At 37.6% G+C, this 17,744-nt stretch overlaps 1 protein-coding gene across 6 annotated transcripts in view; it reads right to left on the bottom strand.

The window, feature by feature from the left end:
* Positions 1-3,659: 3,659 nt before the first annotated feature.
* LOC137764148 (RE1-silencing transcription factor-like) overlaps positions 3,660-17,744 on the bottom strand; it is a 190,924-nt gene continuing 176,839 nt past the window's right edge. For all 6 annotated transcript variants that reach the window (XM_068542881.1, XM_068542880.1, XM_068542883.1 and 3 more), the window contains 2 exons: positions 16,645-16,728; positions 3,660-9,229 (listed from right to left, as the gene is read on the bottom strand). In XM_068542881.1, coding sequence (XP_068398982.1) covers positions 7,272-9,229; positions 16,645-16,728 — 2,042 coding nt within the window. In that variant the 3' untranslated portion in view covers positions 3,660-7,271. The remainder of the gene's footprint in view (positions 9,230-16,644; positions 16,729-17,744) is intronic.

Consider the following 17,744-nt stretch of genomic DNA (forward strand, 5'->3'; position numbering starts at 1 on the left):
AAAGAAGTTCTATCTTAAGAACACAAGCATAAACATAACTTGTAAGGCTGTAAGATATTATGGGTTCCCTGAATCACTCACTTCACATGGCGTCCACTCTCAAAGTACTTCCAGAGGGTCAACCAATTTTGGCAATATTTAAAGTGATAAAACCAGATATATCCATACAATAAAACATGATACGATAGTTGTAAAGAATGACAATAGTCCTAAATACTGACTAAAGATCTCAAAATTCTACTCATTGCAGAGTATCAATAATCTCAGTTATGTAAAATGCATAGAAATCAAGCATTTAACATGCATACACATATGGAGGTAAAGAGTTAATATTAACCATTAATAGTAGTTAATTCTGAAGAAACAAATGAGAGTAAGAAGACTAGTAGGAAGAGAGCTGGTCAAGATAGATTTTAACGTGTTTGAGTTTTATAAGTATGCAGTTGTACGTGCATTATGTGATCTTTAAAAAGTAATTAGAGCACAAAAAAAAAGAAATGAAAGGTGTGGTATTTCAAAAGCAGTGTAAGAATTAGGATTCTGTTCTCTAAAATTGCCCCTTCTGGTGGTATAATCTTGACCACTGGTAAATTTCCACAACTTAATCCTTAAGGCATTCCATCAAGCTTTCATAAATTTTATAGCACTGTTACGAGATAAGCAGAGAGAAATGTGATAAATCTGAGTTTCAGTCGTTCAGTGTAATAGTCTCACGAGAGTCTCATTTAGGGAGCCTGAAAGGGCACCCTCCCCCAACCCCACAGGATGAATGGGGGTAAACAAATGACTGTGAGATAACACAGAAACAAGAACCTGGGTCTATGGGGAAAGGGGAAAGAAAGCTCTTTTTGATAGAGAATATCAGTTACCATAAAAGATATAATTGACTCAAGCAAAAAATCAATATACGCTAAAATCACTGGGTTTGTTGAAGGATAAGATAATTTCGCTATATCATCCCACAGAATATTAATTACAAAGGGAAATAAATAATAACTTAGTGGAGAAATCTGGTAGACAACACATTAACCAAACAGTAAAAATTAACACAACCAATAATGGCATCATGTGCCTTCTGATGTAATGCACCAGTACTTACTATTCCTGCCAAGATGCATAACCTGAATTGAGGCATGAAGAAGCAATTAGAATAATCTAAATTAAGGAGCATTCTTTAAACAGCTTCCAACTCTTCATGTTGTGAAGGACGAACGCTAAGGAGTTATTCCAAATTAAAGGAAACTGAAGAGATGTGACAACTAAATACAATGAGGGATTAGGAACAGGGAGATTGTTAAAGATTAGTATTAAGCGATTTGGCACAATCTGAACTACACCAATCTTTAAAGTCCTGAATTTGATTTTTACAGTATGATTGTACAAGAGAATGCCCTTATCCTTAGGAGATACAAATTGAAGTATTCAGAGATGAAGGGGTATGCCTACAACTTAATTTCTGGGGGTCCACCACGTAAGACACACATAATATAGAGAAGGCAAATGTGAGTGGTAGATCCAAGGGGTACACAAGATTTCAGGGTACCATTCCTCCAACTTCTCTGTAAGTTTAAACATTTCTGTTTCTTAAAGTCGCTTTCTCAAGACTTGCTATTTCCTGCTACTTGAGTGAACTCTCCTCCTTGCCTTGTTAATGCATCCAGACAATAACGAAGTCTATGAACCGAGATTTCTGTATTACCAGAATTTTTAAATTACAGTAAAATGACCATTGTATATTAATTAGTTGAAATCAAGGAGAAGCACACACACAGAAAAACACCACACACACAATCCTTGGCCTGGGCAATCAACTATTTGCCCTTCTAAGGGCCAGATATTGTTTTAGGTACTTGAGTAAAGCAGTGAATACAAAAGCATTCTGACTCTAGTGGAGATTACAATATCATCTGACACAAAAGCCCACATACTACTTTAACATTAAAAGCTATTTTGCAAGACATGGAAGAGAAGCAGGTGGCTTATACAACTTAATTAATGCCAAATAGAGGAAGCACTTTATATATTTAAGGATACTTACTTGCTTTGTTATCTAGTGGAAAAGGTCTTAATACTAAAACTACATGCCAAGCACTAGGCTAAGTGCTTAATAAGCACTTAACACTCGGGAATTCCCTGGCGGTCCAGTGGTTCGCACTCGGTGCTTCCAATGCCATTGCCCAGGTTCAATCCCTGATCGGGGAACTAAGATCCCATAAGCCATGCAGCACAGCCAAAAAAAATATTTAAAAAACCAACAAAAGCATTTAACACTCAAAAGCCACTCTATGGATAGAAATACCATATGCCCCCATTTTCTGGATGAAGAAACAGGTTCAGTAAAGTTAAAAATGATTTGCCCAATTACAGTAGTAAGAGGCCCATCGTGAACCAGCTCTAATTGCAAGGCCAACCAAGCATTTAGTACAGCAAGCATCAAAATCCTTTAAAAAGGCATTTTGTGACACTGAAACTTCCCCTGATTACCAGAGATCAGTACATTATCCTTAGCATCTTCACCAACCTGCCCTTACAGAGCTGAGGATGAGACCTCTGAAGTACTCTTGGAGGGGAGCTCATACTACCGTACCGTTAACTCTGCCTACAAACTAGGGTCAAGCCCTTAGTGAGACTATGAGCAGAATACAAGCATGGCCAAAGGGTAAACGTAAAATGGATGACTGAGAAAGGAGTAGCAAAGGACTGGAGAAACACACTTGTAACCAAACACACTTGTAACTTGAAGGTAACAAACCAAGTCACACATCAATAACATATATTCGTGATAAATTCCCCATATATCCTTAGGCAGAAATTTTCATACTTCTTGTTATCGATTCCACCATGCCGATAAAATAAATGCTTGGAAATTCATTTTGCTTTTCGCTGATAAAAGAGTCTTGCAGGAGGGGAAAGAGGGTGAATCACTCATCAATTCAACAAGAAATATGCATTCTTTCCTGACTCACGATCTTCTAGGTCACTTGCTGCACCAGGACAGAATGCAATTCAGTTGTTCTGATGTTTCTCCAACTCACTCTCCCTTTTCTCTCAAGTCCACAAATATCTAAGCCTTAGCACAACTGTTTATTTCCATTAACAAAGGAAGCAAAACCTTACTACAATATGGCTTATCACTTTCCCTTGGATTTCATTTTCATCTCAGACTTCCATTAGTAGAGTAAAATCCTTAAAATACTGCCCTAGCATTCAGTGACCATTCAATGTAACTTAATCTTACTTTCCCTTCAATGCATCTTTTTCCAATTATGCGTGAAAATTTACTGATACCAGGCCTGCTACTGAGAATGGACATGTATATTATAACTGTTAAGGGGACCTGTGGTTTGGAAAAAATTACCACATAAAACTTCCTATAAAATTGTCTTCAGGTTGTTTCTCCCCTACCTCCACATCCACATTCCCAGAATGCAGATTATAGGAAGAGAGGATTTGGACTGCTACCCACTGGATTGTTTACCCCAAATAAAGACTTCCACAACCTTTCTCCTTACCTAGGTTATCAGGGGGAAAATATTTTGAGAATTATTAATACACTTGCAGTTCCGGCCAAATAAATTTGGCTTCCTTGACATTTGATGTACCAAAAATAAACAACGGCATAAAATGCTTTTTAAAACTTTATTTCAACATTAACTATGCATACAGAAATACACTCATATGGGTTAATAGAATGCAATTTAACTTATCCTACACAATTTGGACCAAAAACCTGGTACATGGTTTGCTTCCAAAAAAAAAAAAAAACAACAGGGATTTGCAATCTGGTTTATTTTTCATCTATTACAAATGTATATATATATAAAAAAGATACTCCATCAAATGCTGCTAAAGCAAACAGCAAGATCCTTGAGAAATTAACCTTTGGTTTGTCTCTGAAAAGTAACAGGTATTGCACTGTAAAACTTTACAAAACTGGTGCAACAAAACATTGTTGTAATGTTTCAATGACAGTTCACAAAGTTCAATAACTAATGGATGTTGATGAGGGTGAGGAGAGCCTATGTATACATGTGAAAATATAAAAGGTATCCCATCTAGTTAATATTGCATGTAGATCCCGAATCAACTCAAACCAAGATTCAGATAATTTCTTAAATCTGAATTAACACTATCAGTCCAGTTCATCTGCTGAGGTCAAAAGGAAACTCTGCACAGTAGCTGTTTTCCTGATTTGTGCAAAAAAGAAAATTAAGTTTCTTCCCCAGCATTTTAGTCCAGAACTACAGCAAAGTATTTCATCCATTGTCAACATTCATGGGGTGAGAGGCAATGAGGTTACTTAGGCTTAAATCTGAATTAGCACTCAGATGCAAGAGTCCCCAAAGTTAAGGACCACACGACTTTAGAAGTGACTCTAAAAAATAAAATGGCCCTTCCTGGAAGACTACAGCAAAACATCTAGCAATAGTTATAAGAAGTCTTATCAAAAAAATGTAGCCCTTTGTGAATTACACCTCAATCGAAAAAAAAAGAGCCCCAAAGAAGCAGCTCTGAAAAGAGGAAAAAAATATAACTTAAAATATCTTGAAAAGCAATGTGAATATAGGTGCAGAAGATAGTTAAAAGAGATCTATTTTTACAAGGCTACCTAGGATTAGGCTTATAATGTATTCTAAGTATTTCAACTTTCACTCTAATACTAAACATCAATTTATAAACAAGATGTTCACTTTTTATTGTTATAAAAAGGGAAAAGTCTAGCTTCAATCCTATCCAGTGGAGGGGAAACTGAGAAAACAAAAAGATTCAAACAGTCTCATGCAAACAGCACATTTTTCAAATGGAAGAACTCCGAACTAGACCAGAAGTTCATATTACTAATATACTTTTCAATGAAACAATTTTTAATAAGAACAAATACATGGCATTAAGGTTCAGAACCTAATATAGGCCTGACAATCAAGTCCTTGTTTTCTGGAGGAAAGGCCTCAAGTTCATTCAATTTCCAGTAACAATGTTTTCACAGATCACTTTAATAATAAGGGGTTTTAATTTCATTCACATTTTTGTTTTTGGAATTCTAGTTTTAAATCTAAATAAGAAAATTAGTCCAATTCCCCAGAAGTCATATTTTTTTCTTTTGAAGTGTCAAAGAATCCACAAAACCTCTTGCCCAAACTGATTCCCAATCTCCAATTTGAACTTAACACGAATATTTTCATATGTACTGTAAAAGGTAACTTTTTAACATAAAATGTATCCATGAATATTAAATCTAGTTGTTAGAAAGGTTTAACTAGCTTTATAATTTAAGTTTTAAAACATAAATATTTGCAGATTGATCTGTTTGACAATGATTGTCAGAGCTGAGAATTCACCTAGAATTCAACATCATTTACAAATCCTCATCATGCACACAAAACACACACCAGTAACAAACAACTTACTCATGTCTTGAGAAAACCTTCTGCTTCTTTAAATCTTTGGCCTCCCAGCCAATTCCAAGGTTCAAATGTCTTTTACCTTAAATTTCACTCTCAGGTTAATAAGTTTTCTACCCACACTTTAATACTTTTCCTAATCTTTCACATGTTGCATTGCCAAACTCTGAAACCTGCCTCAGAGATCACCAGACAAAAGAAAATAAATGAAATATAAAGAGGTTACTTCAGAATAGAACATGCGAGGATCAGAATCAAAGTTCCCTACTGGGATCATATTTTATTTTACTGTAATGAATAACTTATCAGCAAGGAAAAAAACCTACGTTAGAGTCTTTCATATTCTTTGGTGACTGGCCAAAGAACCTACTAACAAATATGGGGTACATACCCTTTTCCATACAAAGCGGTCCTGTAGGAACACCAGAATAGCTTCTATTCATTTGAGGCCTCACCTGTAGAAAAAGGCTGTCCCGGGAAAGCCAGGACATCCCTGAGAAAGTATGATTTTTTAATCTGGACTGAACTTAACTTTCACCAGGCCTTTTTCATTGAATTCACAGGAAGTAGCAGCTGGTCTACCAGCACTCATACTACCTTTCTCATCCTAGGTTTTCCACATAATTGCTATGGCTTTGGAATCTCACAAACTGATATCCTGTATAAATTGAAGGAGTAATTATGCCTCCCAATTCCAGATTGGCAGCTTCCAAATAAAAATTACAGTTCTTTATTCAGCGGAGTAGCCATATAAACACCAACCATCTATGAGAAGAGGTTTTCCTCTAAGATACGATTTAACACCGTACATTTAGGAAGTAAATCTACTAAAACAGACCAAAAGTTTACTTACGGTTGGTACTTGAGATAAAAATCCATTCAGTATAGAGCCTAGTGGTTTATTTATTGTAAAGTTCAAACTGAGAGCTGTGATTCACCACATCAATTTAAAATAAATAACTTATATGAAATACAGATTCTGGCATAGATATAAGATGTTAAAATCAAAATCAATGGACTGAACCTGCATCTTTCATTTGCTCACAAATTTGAACAGACTAATATTCTGCAAAAAAGACAATTGCAGCAGGGGAAAAGAAAACTGCTCTTTTGCAAACAAGACTTAAGCATCCCTCCAAAGAGGTCAAAATAAACATGCATATATAGATATAAAGTGTTACAACACAAATGCTATTTCTAGAAAAAATTTAACTGCATAGGTTAAAAACAACAATGTGCAACATCTTACGGCATTAAAGCACCGAAAAAAAAAAACAACCCACCAAAACCACTTTTTATGACGATTGACATACACAAAACACATATACTGATCAAAACTCAGGAAGTAAATACTTGGACTGATATAACGTCCATTGTTGGGAGAATTTCTCTTCAATTTAAATGTCTCTTCTCATCTCTAAAACAATTTTAAAGTGCTAACTTTATATAAAGCAGGCAAATTCTTCAAGTAATTTGCTATTTAAGTATGCTAATTTTTACAGAGCTAAACAAGGAACTAAGAATAAACTAAAGTGAAACAGGAAGAGAGACATGAGGAAAAAACTCACAAGTTATAGCTGAACAAATCGATAGAACGCTCTAATACCACCTTGGCCTTCTGGGTTCAATTAAAAGCAAAAGCCAATAGATTTAGATGTCTGCTGGTTTATTACACTAACTCCCTTGGATTTGCTAAAATGTGTACATCAATAGGTACACGGATTCCTAAGGAAAAGAATGCCACTTAAAAATCAAGATTGGATACTAATTAAAGCAATTTTAAAAACAAAAGTTTGTCTACTACTACAAATGAATACAAAATGTCAGAGACCTTACAAACTAAGAACTGAAGCCTTGCCCAAAGTTTAATTACTCCTGCCCTTGAGCTGCCTCTTCAAGGAAGTATACATTAACCAAATGGCGATTGAGGTGTTTGCTGTAATCTTTTTCCTTTCTAAAAGAACGATCACAGAAGATACAAACAAAATCTCCCTCGGCCACTTTGACTGCCAAGGCTTCCTTTCCATTTTTTCTACTAGTCTCTTGTGGAACTGGCCGAGCCCCATTCAATCCAGAATCATCACTATCCTCTGACATGTTGTCACTTAGGTCACTTCCATCATGACTGTGGATGCCTTCGTCTTCATCCATTTCCTGAGACTCATTTACTGCCACGGTGACGGGAGGTGATGCCACAGTAGCTGTGGACACTGCTTCACATTTTTCTAGCGGTAGAGGAAGAAGTGGTGGTGAAGTTGGTTCTTCAACTGCCGAGTCTCTGCCGGGGGGATTCTCTGTTTTCTTCTCATCAGTGTCCCTCTTCATTTCACAAAGCATAGTGTCAGCCTGATGTTTACCATCTAAAGTTTCACCCTCTGGCATATTCAAGTTTTGTTCAGAGGATGAAATATTGGCAGATGCCTTGGTAACAGCAGCAAGACCAGCTAGACTCTGATCTGCCTCTTCTGCTTCCACTTTTTGAAGAGGAGCTTCTTTATGTCCTTCGCCTGCAGGGACTAATTTTTGGTCTTCTGACTCTTCCTCTTTTAGGTTTTCCTTTGGCAGAGGTGGTGATGGTGGTAAGAGATCCTGTGCACTGGCACTTTCATTTAGAAGCTGCCTGTCTTTAACAGGCACTAAGCCAACTTCAATAAGGACTTGCTCCTTCTGCGCCATTTCACTCTGCATGTTGGGCTCTTCCTTCCCATTATGTTTCTGAGGAGACCTTTTGGGCATCGGCTCCATGGGGGGAGGAGGCTCCACATGAACAGGCCCCTTCTGAACAACCTCGACCTCAGCATGCCCCACGGCGGGGAGAGGAGGAGGAGGAGGAGGAGATGGGGGAGGAGGAGGAGGAGGCGGCGGCTCCGTCTGAGCAACCTCGACCTCAGCGTGCCCCACGGCGGGGAGAGGAGGAGGAGGAGGAGATGGGGGGGCAGCGGGAGGCGGCTCCGTCTGAACAGGTCCCACCTCAGCGGACTCCATGGGAGGAGGAGGCGCTATCTGAGCGGGCCTCCTCTGAGCAGGCTTGCTGCTTTTTTTACATGGTTTACTTCTCAGAGTTTTCTTCTTTGCACTGTTTTTCATGCAAATACTTTGCTTTTTATTCTCCTCTACTTTGCTGTCACCCTTTGGCACTTCCTGACTATTTCTGGATTTGCTTTCTGCCTTCTTTTTCTTTTTTGTCACAGGTTCCTCATCATTAACAGGTTCTTGTAAGGAACGGGCTTCAGCTTCTGTCTTCCTTTTGCTTTTCTTGCTTTTACAGCTTTTTTCTGAATTATTTCCTGGGTGCACATCCATTTCTTTAGCTTCCATTGCCAATTTGCGAGTTCTGGTAGTCACTTGGCTTGAGGCATTACTACAAGGCTTTTTCTCTTTTGAAACATTATCTTTTTTCTCCACTTTGACAGACCTCTCGTTTTTCTTCCCAGTCACATCCCCCTTCATTTTTGTCTGCTCTGTTTCTGTTTTCTCATTGGTGATTTTGTTATCAGGCAAGTCAGCCTCTCGCTTTTTGGTTTTCTTTAGTTTCACTTTTGAGACATCCATGGTCTTATTAGGACAAGTAGGATGCTTAGATTTGAAATGATACTGCAGATTACACTTCTTGGAAGCTGCGTAGTCGCATACAGGGCAGTTGAACTGCCGTGGATTAACATGTAGCTCCACGTGTTTTTTGAAGTTACTTCTATCTGCTGTTTTGTAGTCACAGTGTGGGCAGTTAAGAGGTTTAGGCCCATTGTGAACCTGTCTTGCGTGACGGGTTACTTCATGTTGATTAGAGGCCACATAACTGCACTGGTCACACTTAAATGGCTTCTCACCTGAAGGTAAACAAGAGATGTTGCAGAAGGCATACATTAAGAAATGAATTCAAGATTTACTCAAGCATACTTATAAGGAACTGGATATATGTAAAAAAACAAACAAACAAAAAACCACCAAAACTATTTCTTGAAGACTTTATCATGCAAATTACATTTACCATATTTATTTGTATATCCTTCCTCTATCCCTTGACATTGATTCTCATAACAAATGGGAGAATAATTATCTCAGTTAATCACCATCTTCTAAAAAGTTCATCAAGCTAGGGCTCTCAAGCACTAATAAAGGACACAGATTCATCAAGAAATACACAATTACTGGAAAAGTGACTTGGGCTCTTGATGTTAATTTTGGGGCAAGGGCACTCAAAGAGATAAGATAATTTTAAACTTTTTATGTTTAGTTAAAACAAATGTATAATGGAATAGAACATAAAAATCCCATACATTTCAGATAAACCTTGAGGCTTCAAAAGAAATACTATACACTCTAGGCTACACTCCCAGACCTTCCGTGTGAAAGTTTTAAAAGAATGCTTTGGCTTCAGGGAGCAAAAGGATTTTTCTTTAAATTTAACCCTTTTGTGCATCGTGGCAACAGCCGAGTCAAGTTTCTCTTAGCAAACTTTTTCACTGCTGGAGTTTCTAGTCTACAGCAAAAATATAACAAGTCAGAAATCGTTTCTTGATTTTCTCCCACCTTCTTCTAAAGAATGGGCAAAGAAACTAGGTAAATGAAAAGAGGCATACAAATATATATGGTATATAAAACTAGCAAAGAAAGTAATAATCACAGGTACATACAAGACCAGAAGCCCACCCCCAACCCCCAAATTAAAGGCATTAAGATTAACTCATTCTACCTGAATACATACCCATCTAGATCACACTCTAGCAAATATTACCAAATGGTATCCATACCCCACTGGTCCAATGGAATGCATAGCAGAAAAATGGAAATTGACATTTATGAAAATTCATCTCTCAAACATTCTCAAATTTACATCAAATCTTATTTAATTTTTTCATAAAGCAAAACTACTCAGACATGAAGTAAAACCATGTAGATGGTAAGCTTTACATGATTAAAAAATGTCCGATGATAGACTACTCGATCACAAAAACAAAAACTTATCCACGTATGTCAGATTGTAAACGCAGCTAACTGGACAACTCTTCCCCACATTAGTCCACTAACAGATTCATAAATAGAGGCTTCTAACAACATGCTAAATTACTCTATACTTCGCCCCATCTTGTCCTCTCCATTGAATGACTTTAATGGAGACAAACGTTTATTTAACATATATAGATACAGAATGAGGAAAAGATATGTGACATAACGGTTAAGAACTTGTTCTACAGTAAAAATACGTGGGGAGAACAAATATGGGCTCTGCAACTTACTGTGAAGTCTTGAGCAAGGTACTGAAAACTCTCTAAGGCTCAATTTCCTCATCTGTAAAGTATTCTTAAGTGTTGTGAGCTATAAATAATCTAATCCACATAGAGCTCTTAGCAAAGCACAGATAGCCAAGCAGTCAATACACATTACCTGTAAGTCATCACTTTTGGAATGAACTGGTAAGTTTTAGAATAGGTAAACAAAAGGGAAGATTTCATGTGCTTATCCTGCCTTAGTACATAAACCCTACTTTTGAGTAAACAAACAGCTGATAAATGGAGTTGATCTCCTCAGGAAAATATTTGTGCTCTTAAAAGAATTATAAAGAAAATGTCATCATTTTATAAGCCCTAATGAATGAGAGTATTTTCACAGCCAGCATCAAACAAGATGCAAGCCTCCACCTGTGAAACGGTCAGAGAATGGGAGTTCCTAGGACTCTGAATAAAACTGTGACATGATTTATTTGATTCATTCACCCCACCCCCATTTTTGCTTTATTGCCATCAAATCTTTCTTGTATTGGAAAATCAATTCATCAAGTTTAGCTTATTAATACCTAGCTGAATGAAAATTCTTTTGCCCTGTACCAACAGTTTTAACTTAATTCCCTTTTCCAGTTCTAGTAAAATTTACCTGCTTTTCATCTTTATAAATGTCAGATGTCTGTTTAATTCTTCCCACATTAATTTATAGATGTAAGGCAAATTCAAAAAGGGAGTTTTATAAGCTTTACACATTCTTATCAAGAAGAGCCCAGAAAGAGTAACAAGGGAAATTTTAATTAGTGAGTAACAGGGGCATACTACTCAGCAATAAATATGGAGTTCTGAAAATGCAGCATGAAATCAATCTCAAAAATATTTTACAGAAAGATGTTACATTTTTTAACATAAGTCAGAGTATCAGTTGAGGGGAGACTATGGGAGTACTGACTAGAAAGGGTAAGGAGGGAACTTTTCTGAAGGTGGTAAAACATTTCATGTCTCCACCTAGATGGTAGTCAAACAAGAGAAAACATACATAAAGTCACTGCCCCATATACCTAAGATGCGTGCATTTTCGTATGTGTAAATTAAACCTTAATAAAAATTATTAAAAAATTATTCTAGGGACTTCCCTGGCAGTCCAGTGCTTAAGACTCTGAGCTCCCAATGCAAGGGGCACGGGTTCGATCCCTGGTCGGGGGAACTAAGATCTTACATGCTGCCTGGCGTGGCCAAAAAAAAAAAAAAAAATCTAAAATTCATAAAAAGACTCTCAAACCATAAAATGTGTCAAATGACACAACTATTAAATAGTGCCTCCACGGAATTCCCTGCTGGTCCAGCAGTTAGGACTCTGCACTTCCACTGCAGGGGGTACATGTTCAATCCCTGGTTGGGGAACTAAGATCCTGAAAGCTGCGCAGCCAAAAAAAAAAAGTGCCTCCATAGTAACCATCAAGTATTCGGTGAGAGGAAAATAATTTTTGCTGAAGAAAGTATTTTTTTCATCTTAAAAAGAGTTATCCTGAGAAGATAAACAAAACTGATAAACCATTAGCCAGACTCATCAAGAAAAAAAGGGAAAAGAATCAGGCTTCCCTGGTGGCGCAGTGGTTGAGAGTCTGCCTGCCAATGCAGGGGACACGGGTTCGAGCCCTGGTCTGGGAAAATCCCACATGCCACGGAGCAACTAGGCCCATGAGCCACAGCTACTGAGCCTGCGCATCTGGAGCTTGTGCTCCGCCACAAGAGAGGCCGCGACAGTGAGAGGCCCGCGCACCACGATGAAGAGTGGCCCCCGCTCGCCGCAACTAGAGGAAGCCCTCGCATAAAAAACAAAGACCCAACACAGCCAAAAATAAATAAATAAATAAATTAAAAAAAAATTTTTTTAAAAAAGGGAAAAGAATCAAATCAATAGAATTAGAAAAGAAAAAGGAGAAGTAACAACTGACACTGCAGAAATACAAAGGATCATGAGAGATGACTACAAGCAACTATATGCCAATAAAATGGACCACCTGGAAGAAATGGACAAATTCTTAGAAAAGCACACCCTTCCGAGACTGAACCAGGAAGAAATAAAAAATATAAACAGACCAATCACAAGCACTGAAATTGAGACTGAGATTAAAAATCTTCCAACAAACAAAAGCCCAGGACCAGATGGCTTCACAGGCAAATTCCGTCAAACATTTAGAGAAGAGCTAACACCTATCCTTCTCAAACCCTTCCAAAATACAGCAGAGGGAGGAACACTACCAAACTCATTCTACGAGGCCACCATCACCCTGATACCAAAACCAGACAAAGATGTCACAAAGAAAGAAAACTACAGGCCAATATCACTGATGAACAGAGTTACAAAAATCCTCAACAAAATACTAGCAAACAGAATCCAACAGCATGTTAAAAGGATCATACACCATGATCAAGTGGGGTTTATCCCAGGAATGCAAGGATTCTTCAATATACCCAAAATCAATCAATGTGATACACCATATTAACAAACTGAAGGAGAAAAACCATATGATCATCTCAATAGATGCAGAAAAAGCTTTCAACAAAATTCAACACCAATTTATGATAAAAACCCTCCAGAAAGTAGGCACAGAGGGAACTTACCTCAACATAATAAAGGCTATATATGACAAACCCCCAGCCAACATCATTCTCAATGGTGAAAAAATAAAACCATTTCCTCTAACATCAGGAACAAGACAAGGTTCTACACTCTCACCAGTATTATTCAACAGTTTTGGAAGTTTTAGCCACAGCAATCAGAGAAGAAAAAGAAATAAAAGGAATCCAAATTGGAAAATAAGAAGTAAAGCTGTCACTCTTTGCAGATGACATGATACTATACATAGAGAATCCTAAAGATGCTACCAGAAAACTACTAGAGCTAATCAATGAATTTGGTAAAGTAGCAGGATACAAAATTAATGCACAGAAATCTCTTGCATTCCTATACACTAATGATGAAAAATCTGAAAGAGAAATGAAGGAAACACTCCCATTTACCACTGCAACAAAAAAAATATAATACCTAGGAATAAACCTACCTAAGGAGACAAAAGACCTGTATGCACAAAACTATAAGACACTGATGAAAGAAATTAAAGAGGATACAAACAGATGGAGAGATATACAATGTTCTTGGATTGGAAGAATCAGCATTGTGAAAATGACTCTACTACCCAAAGCAATCTACAGATTCAATGCAATCCCTATCAAACTACCACTGGCATTTTTCACAGAACTAGAACAAAAATTTCACAATTTGTATGGAAACACAAAAGACCCTGAATAGCCAAAGCAATCTTGAGAAAGAAAAACGGAGCTGGAGGAATCAGGCTTCCTGACTTCAGACTATACTACAAAGCTACAGTAATCAAGATAGTATGGTACTGGCACAAAAACAGAAATATAGATCAATGGAACAGGATAGAAAGCCCAGAGATAAACCCAAGCACATATGGTCACCTTATTTTTGATAAAGGAGGCAAGAATATACAATGGAGAAAAGACAGCCTCTTCAATAAGAGGTGCTGGGAAAACTGACAGCTACATGTAAAAGAATGAAATTAGAACACTCCCTAACACCATACACAAAAATAAACTCAAAATGGATTAAAGACCTAAATGTAAGACCAGACACTATAAAACTCTTAGAGGAAAACATAGGCAGAATGCCCTATGACATAAATCACAGCAAGATCCTTTTTGACCCACCTCCTAGAGAAATGGAAATAAAAACAAAAATAAACAAATGGGACCTAATGAAACTTAAAAGCTTTTACACAGCAAAGGAAACCATAAACAAGACGAAAAGACAACCCTCAGAATGGGAGAAAATATTTGCAAACAAAGCAACTGACAAAGGATTATTCTCCAAAATTTACAAGCAGCTCATGCAGCTCAACATCAAAAAAACAAACACCCCAAACCAAAAATGGACAGAAGACCTAAATAGACATTTCTCCAAAGAAGATATACAGATCACCAACAAACACATGAAAGGATGCTCAACATCACTAATCATTAGACAAACGCAAATCAAAACTACAATGAAGTATCACCTCACAGAATGGCCATCATCAAAAAATCTACAAACAATAAATGCTGGAGAGGGTGTGGAGAAAAGGGAACCCTCTTGCACTGCTGCTGGGAATGTAAATTGATACAGCCACTATGGAGAACAGTATGGAGATTCCTTAAAAAACTAAAAATAGGGCTTCCCTGGTGGTGCAGTGGTTAAGAATCCGCCTGCCAATGCAGGGGACATGGGTTTGAGTCCTGGTCCGGGAAGATCTCACATGCCACAGAGGAACTAAGTCTGTGCTCCAGAACTACTGAGCCTGCGCTCTAAAGCCCGCAAGCCACAACTACTGAAGCCCGTGTGCCTAGAGCCCATGCTCCGCAACAAGAGAAGCCACCGCAATGAGAAGCCTGCTCACCGCAACGAAGAGTAACCCCCGCTCACCGCAACTAGAGAAAGCCCGCGTGCAGCAACAAAGACCCAATACAGCCAAAAAGAAATAAATAAAATAAATAAATAAAAAGTTAAAGGAAAAAAAACTAAAAATAGAACTACCATACGACCCAGCAATCCCACTACTGGGAATATACCCTGAGAAGACCATAATTCAAAAAGAGTCATGTACCACAATGTTCATTGCAGCTCTATTTACAACAGACAGGACATGGAAGCAACCTAAGTGTCTATCGACAGATGAATGGATAGAGAAGATGTGGCACATACATACAATGGAATATTATTCAGCCATAGAAAGAAATGAAATTGAGTTATTTGTAGTAAGGTGGATGGACCTAGAGTCTGTCATACAGAGTGAAATGTCAGAAAGAGAATAACAAATACCATATGCTAACATATATATATAGAATCTAAAAAAAAAAAAAAAAGGTTCTGAAGAACCTAGCGGCAGGACAGGAATAAAGACGCAGACGTAGAGAATGGACTTGAGGACACAGGGAAGGGGAAGGGTAAGCTGGGACGAAGTGAGAGAGTGGCATGGACATATATACACTACCAAATGTAAAATCAATAGCTAGTGGGAAGCAGCCACATAGCATAGGGAAATCAGCTCGGTGCTTTGTGACCACCTAGAGGGGTAGGATAGGGAGGGTGGGAGGGAGACACAAGACAGAGGAGATATGGGGATATATGTATATGTATGGCTGACTCACTTTGTTATAAAGCAGAAACTAACACACTGTTGTAGAGCAATTATACTCCAATAAAGATGTTAAAAAAAAAGAGCAGTCCGTGAAAAAACTTAGTAAGATGTCAATTCCCTTTAACAAACATTCACTGTGCTCACAATGGGAAATGAATTCCTACGTTAGCAGGATGCGGGAACTATCCAGTGTGATACCTACAAAAATATTACAAAGGCAGATACAAACTGGATGTATTTCCTCCAGTATGAAATATTTCATCCAAGATGAAATGGTAACATATCTACTAAGAAAAGGGAAGGAAGAGTTGTGGATCAGGTCAATATCTCTAGGACCACCCAAGGGTCAGTGTGGCCAAAATGAAATAATTATCCATTCAAGAGCACGTATGCTAATATTGACTTTTTAACTTTGTCATCTATATACCTTCATAATGGGGACCAATTCTGGATGGTGACCATGATTATTTCAGTTCTAGAGTGGATAAATCTCTCACTTGTTATAGTCCTGTATTTTATTTATTATAGGTTAATAAATTGGGATCCTGGATTATCAATCATTCCTTAAAGTTTGGCTTTTGTTAATCAATCCTCAGAAACCTTATCAACTCTCAAGAGAACAAACCCAAATTTCAGGGAAGCAGCTAAGTAGGAATCCCTGGAACCCAGCAACCACACACTGAAATTATTAAAAGTATATAAATATCCAAATTATATTAAAAATAAATCATAAATAATGACCCAGTTCCAGGTCTAGAAGAACTTCTTTATAATGGTAGTTTACTAAAAATGATAGAAAAATTCCGATTTCTTACCAACCTGAATGAGTACGCATATGTCTGGTTAGATGAGTTTTCTGAGAACTTGAATAAGGACAAAGCTCACATTTATACGGACGTTCTCCTACAAAAATATAATGATTAATGTTCAAATAATAAAATAAGGCAAATACAATTCTCACTAACAATACATACGTTATTCAATACTAAGCATTTTTTAACTAGAATTTTTTCTCCCTATTCCTGGCAAAATGGCCAATTTCTATCATTTATTGGAACAGTAAATGATTTAATTCAGAATACACATAACTACATTATTTCTGCTTTGCTGAAGAAAAAGTATCATTGGCTTTCTGAATTCTGACAGCCCTTTTAATTTTCACAGTAATGCTACATGTGTAATAGCAAATATTAAGAACTGAAAAATTATCTTGATCAGGTATCAAGCAACTTTTTAAAATCAGAATTATCCTTAAAAAAAAAAACATGTACCCAAATTTTCTGATGCTATGGCTTGGGTAATTTTTTGGATCCTTGTAAATGATAAATCTACCATTTTAAATTGTTAGCTTAAAGCAATAACATTTTTGAGTGGGGAGGCTATTGTTTTAAGCTAAAAATTTCAAGTGGTAAATAGAAGTTTTATAGAAGACTCAGGTCAATTTTTTTTTTTTCTTTTTTAAATTTATGTATTTTTTGGCTGCGTTGGGTCTTCGTTGCTGCGTGTGGGCTTTCTCTAGTTGCGGCGAGCAGGAGCTACTCTTTGTTGTGGTGCACAGGCTTCTCATTACGGTGGCTTCTCTTGTTGCGGAGCACTGGCTCTAGGCATGCAGGCTTCAGTAGTTGTGGCTCACGGGCTCTAGCACACAGGCTCAGTAGTTGTGGTTCACGGGCTTAGTTGCTCTGCGGCATGTGGGATCTTCCCGGACCAGGGCTCATACCCATGTCCCCTATATTGACAGGTGGATTCTTAACCACTGTGCCACCAGGGAAGTCCCAGACTCAGATCAGTTTTAAATTATACTCATAAAGCCACAGGGACAGCGACCAGCTGACAATAAGAGACCAGTGATTTACTACTAAAGAATTTAAGACTCAAAGGCAGAAAATGTGTGTTTTTTGGACATGGGTTGCCGACCA

Source organism: Eschrichtius robustus, chromosome 4, assembly GCF_028021215.1.
Source record: "Eschrichtius robustus isolate mEscRob2 chromosome 4, mEscRob2.pri, whole genome shotgun sequence".
Lineage (NCBI taxonomy): Eukaryota > Metazoa > Chordata > Mammalia > Artiodactyla > Eschrichtiidae > Eschrichtius > Eschrichtius robustus.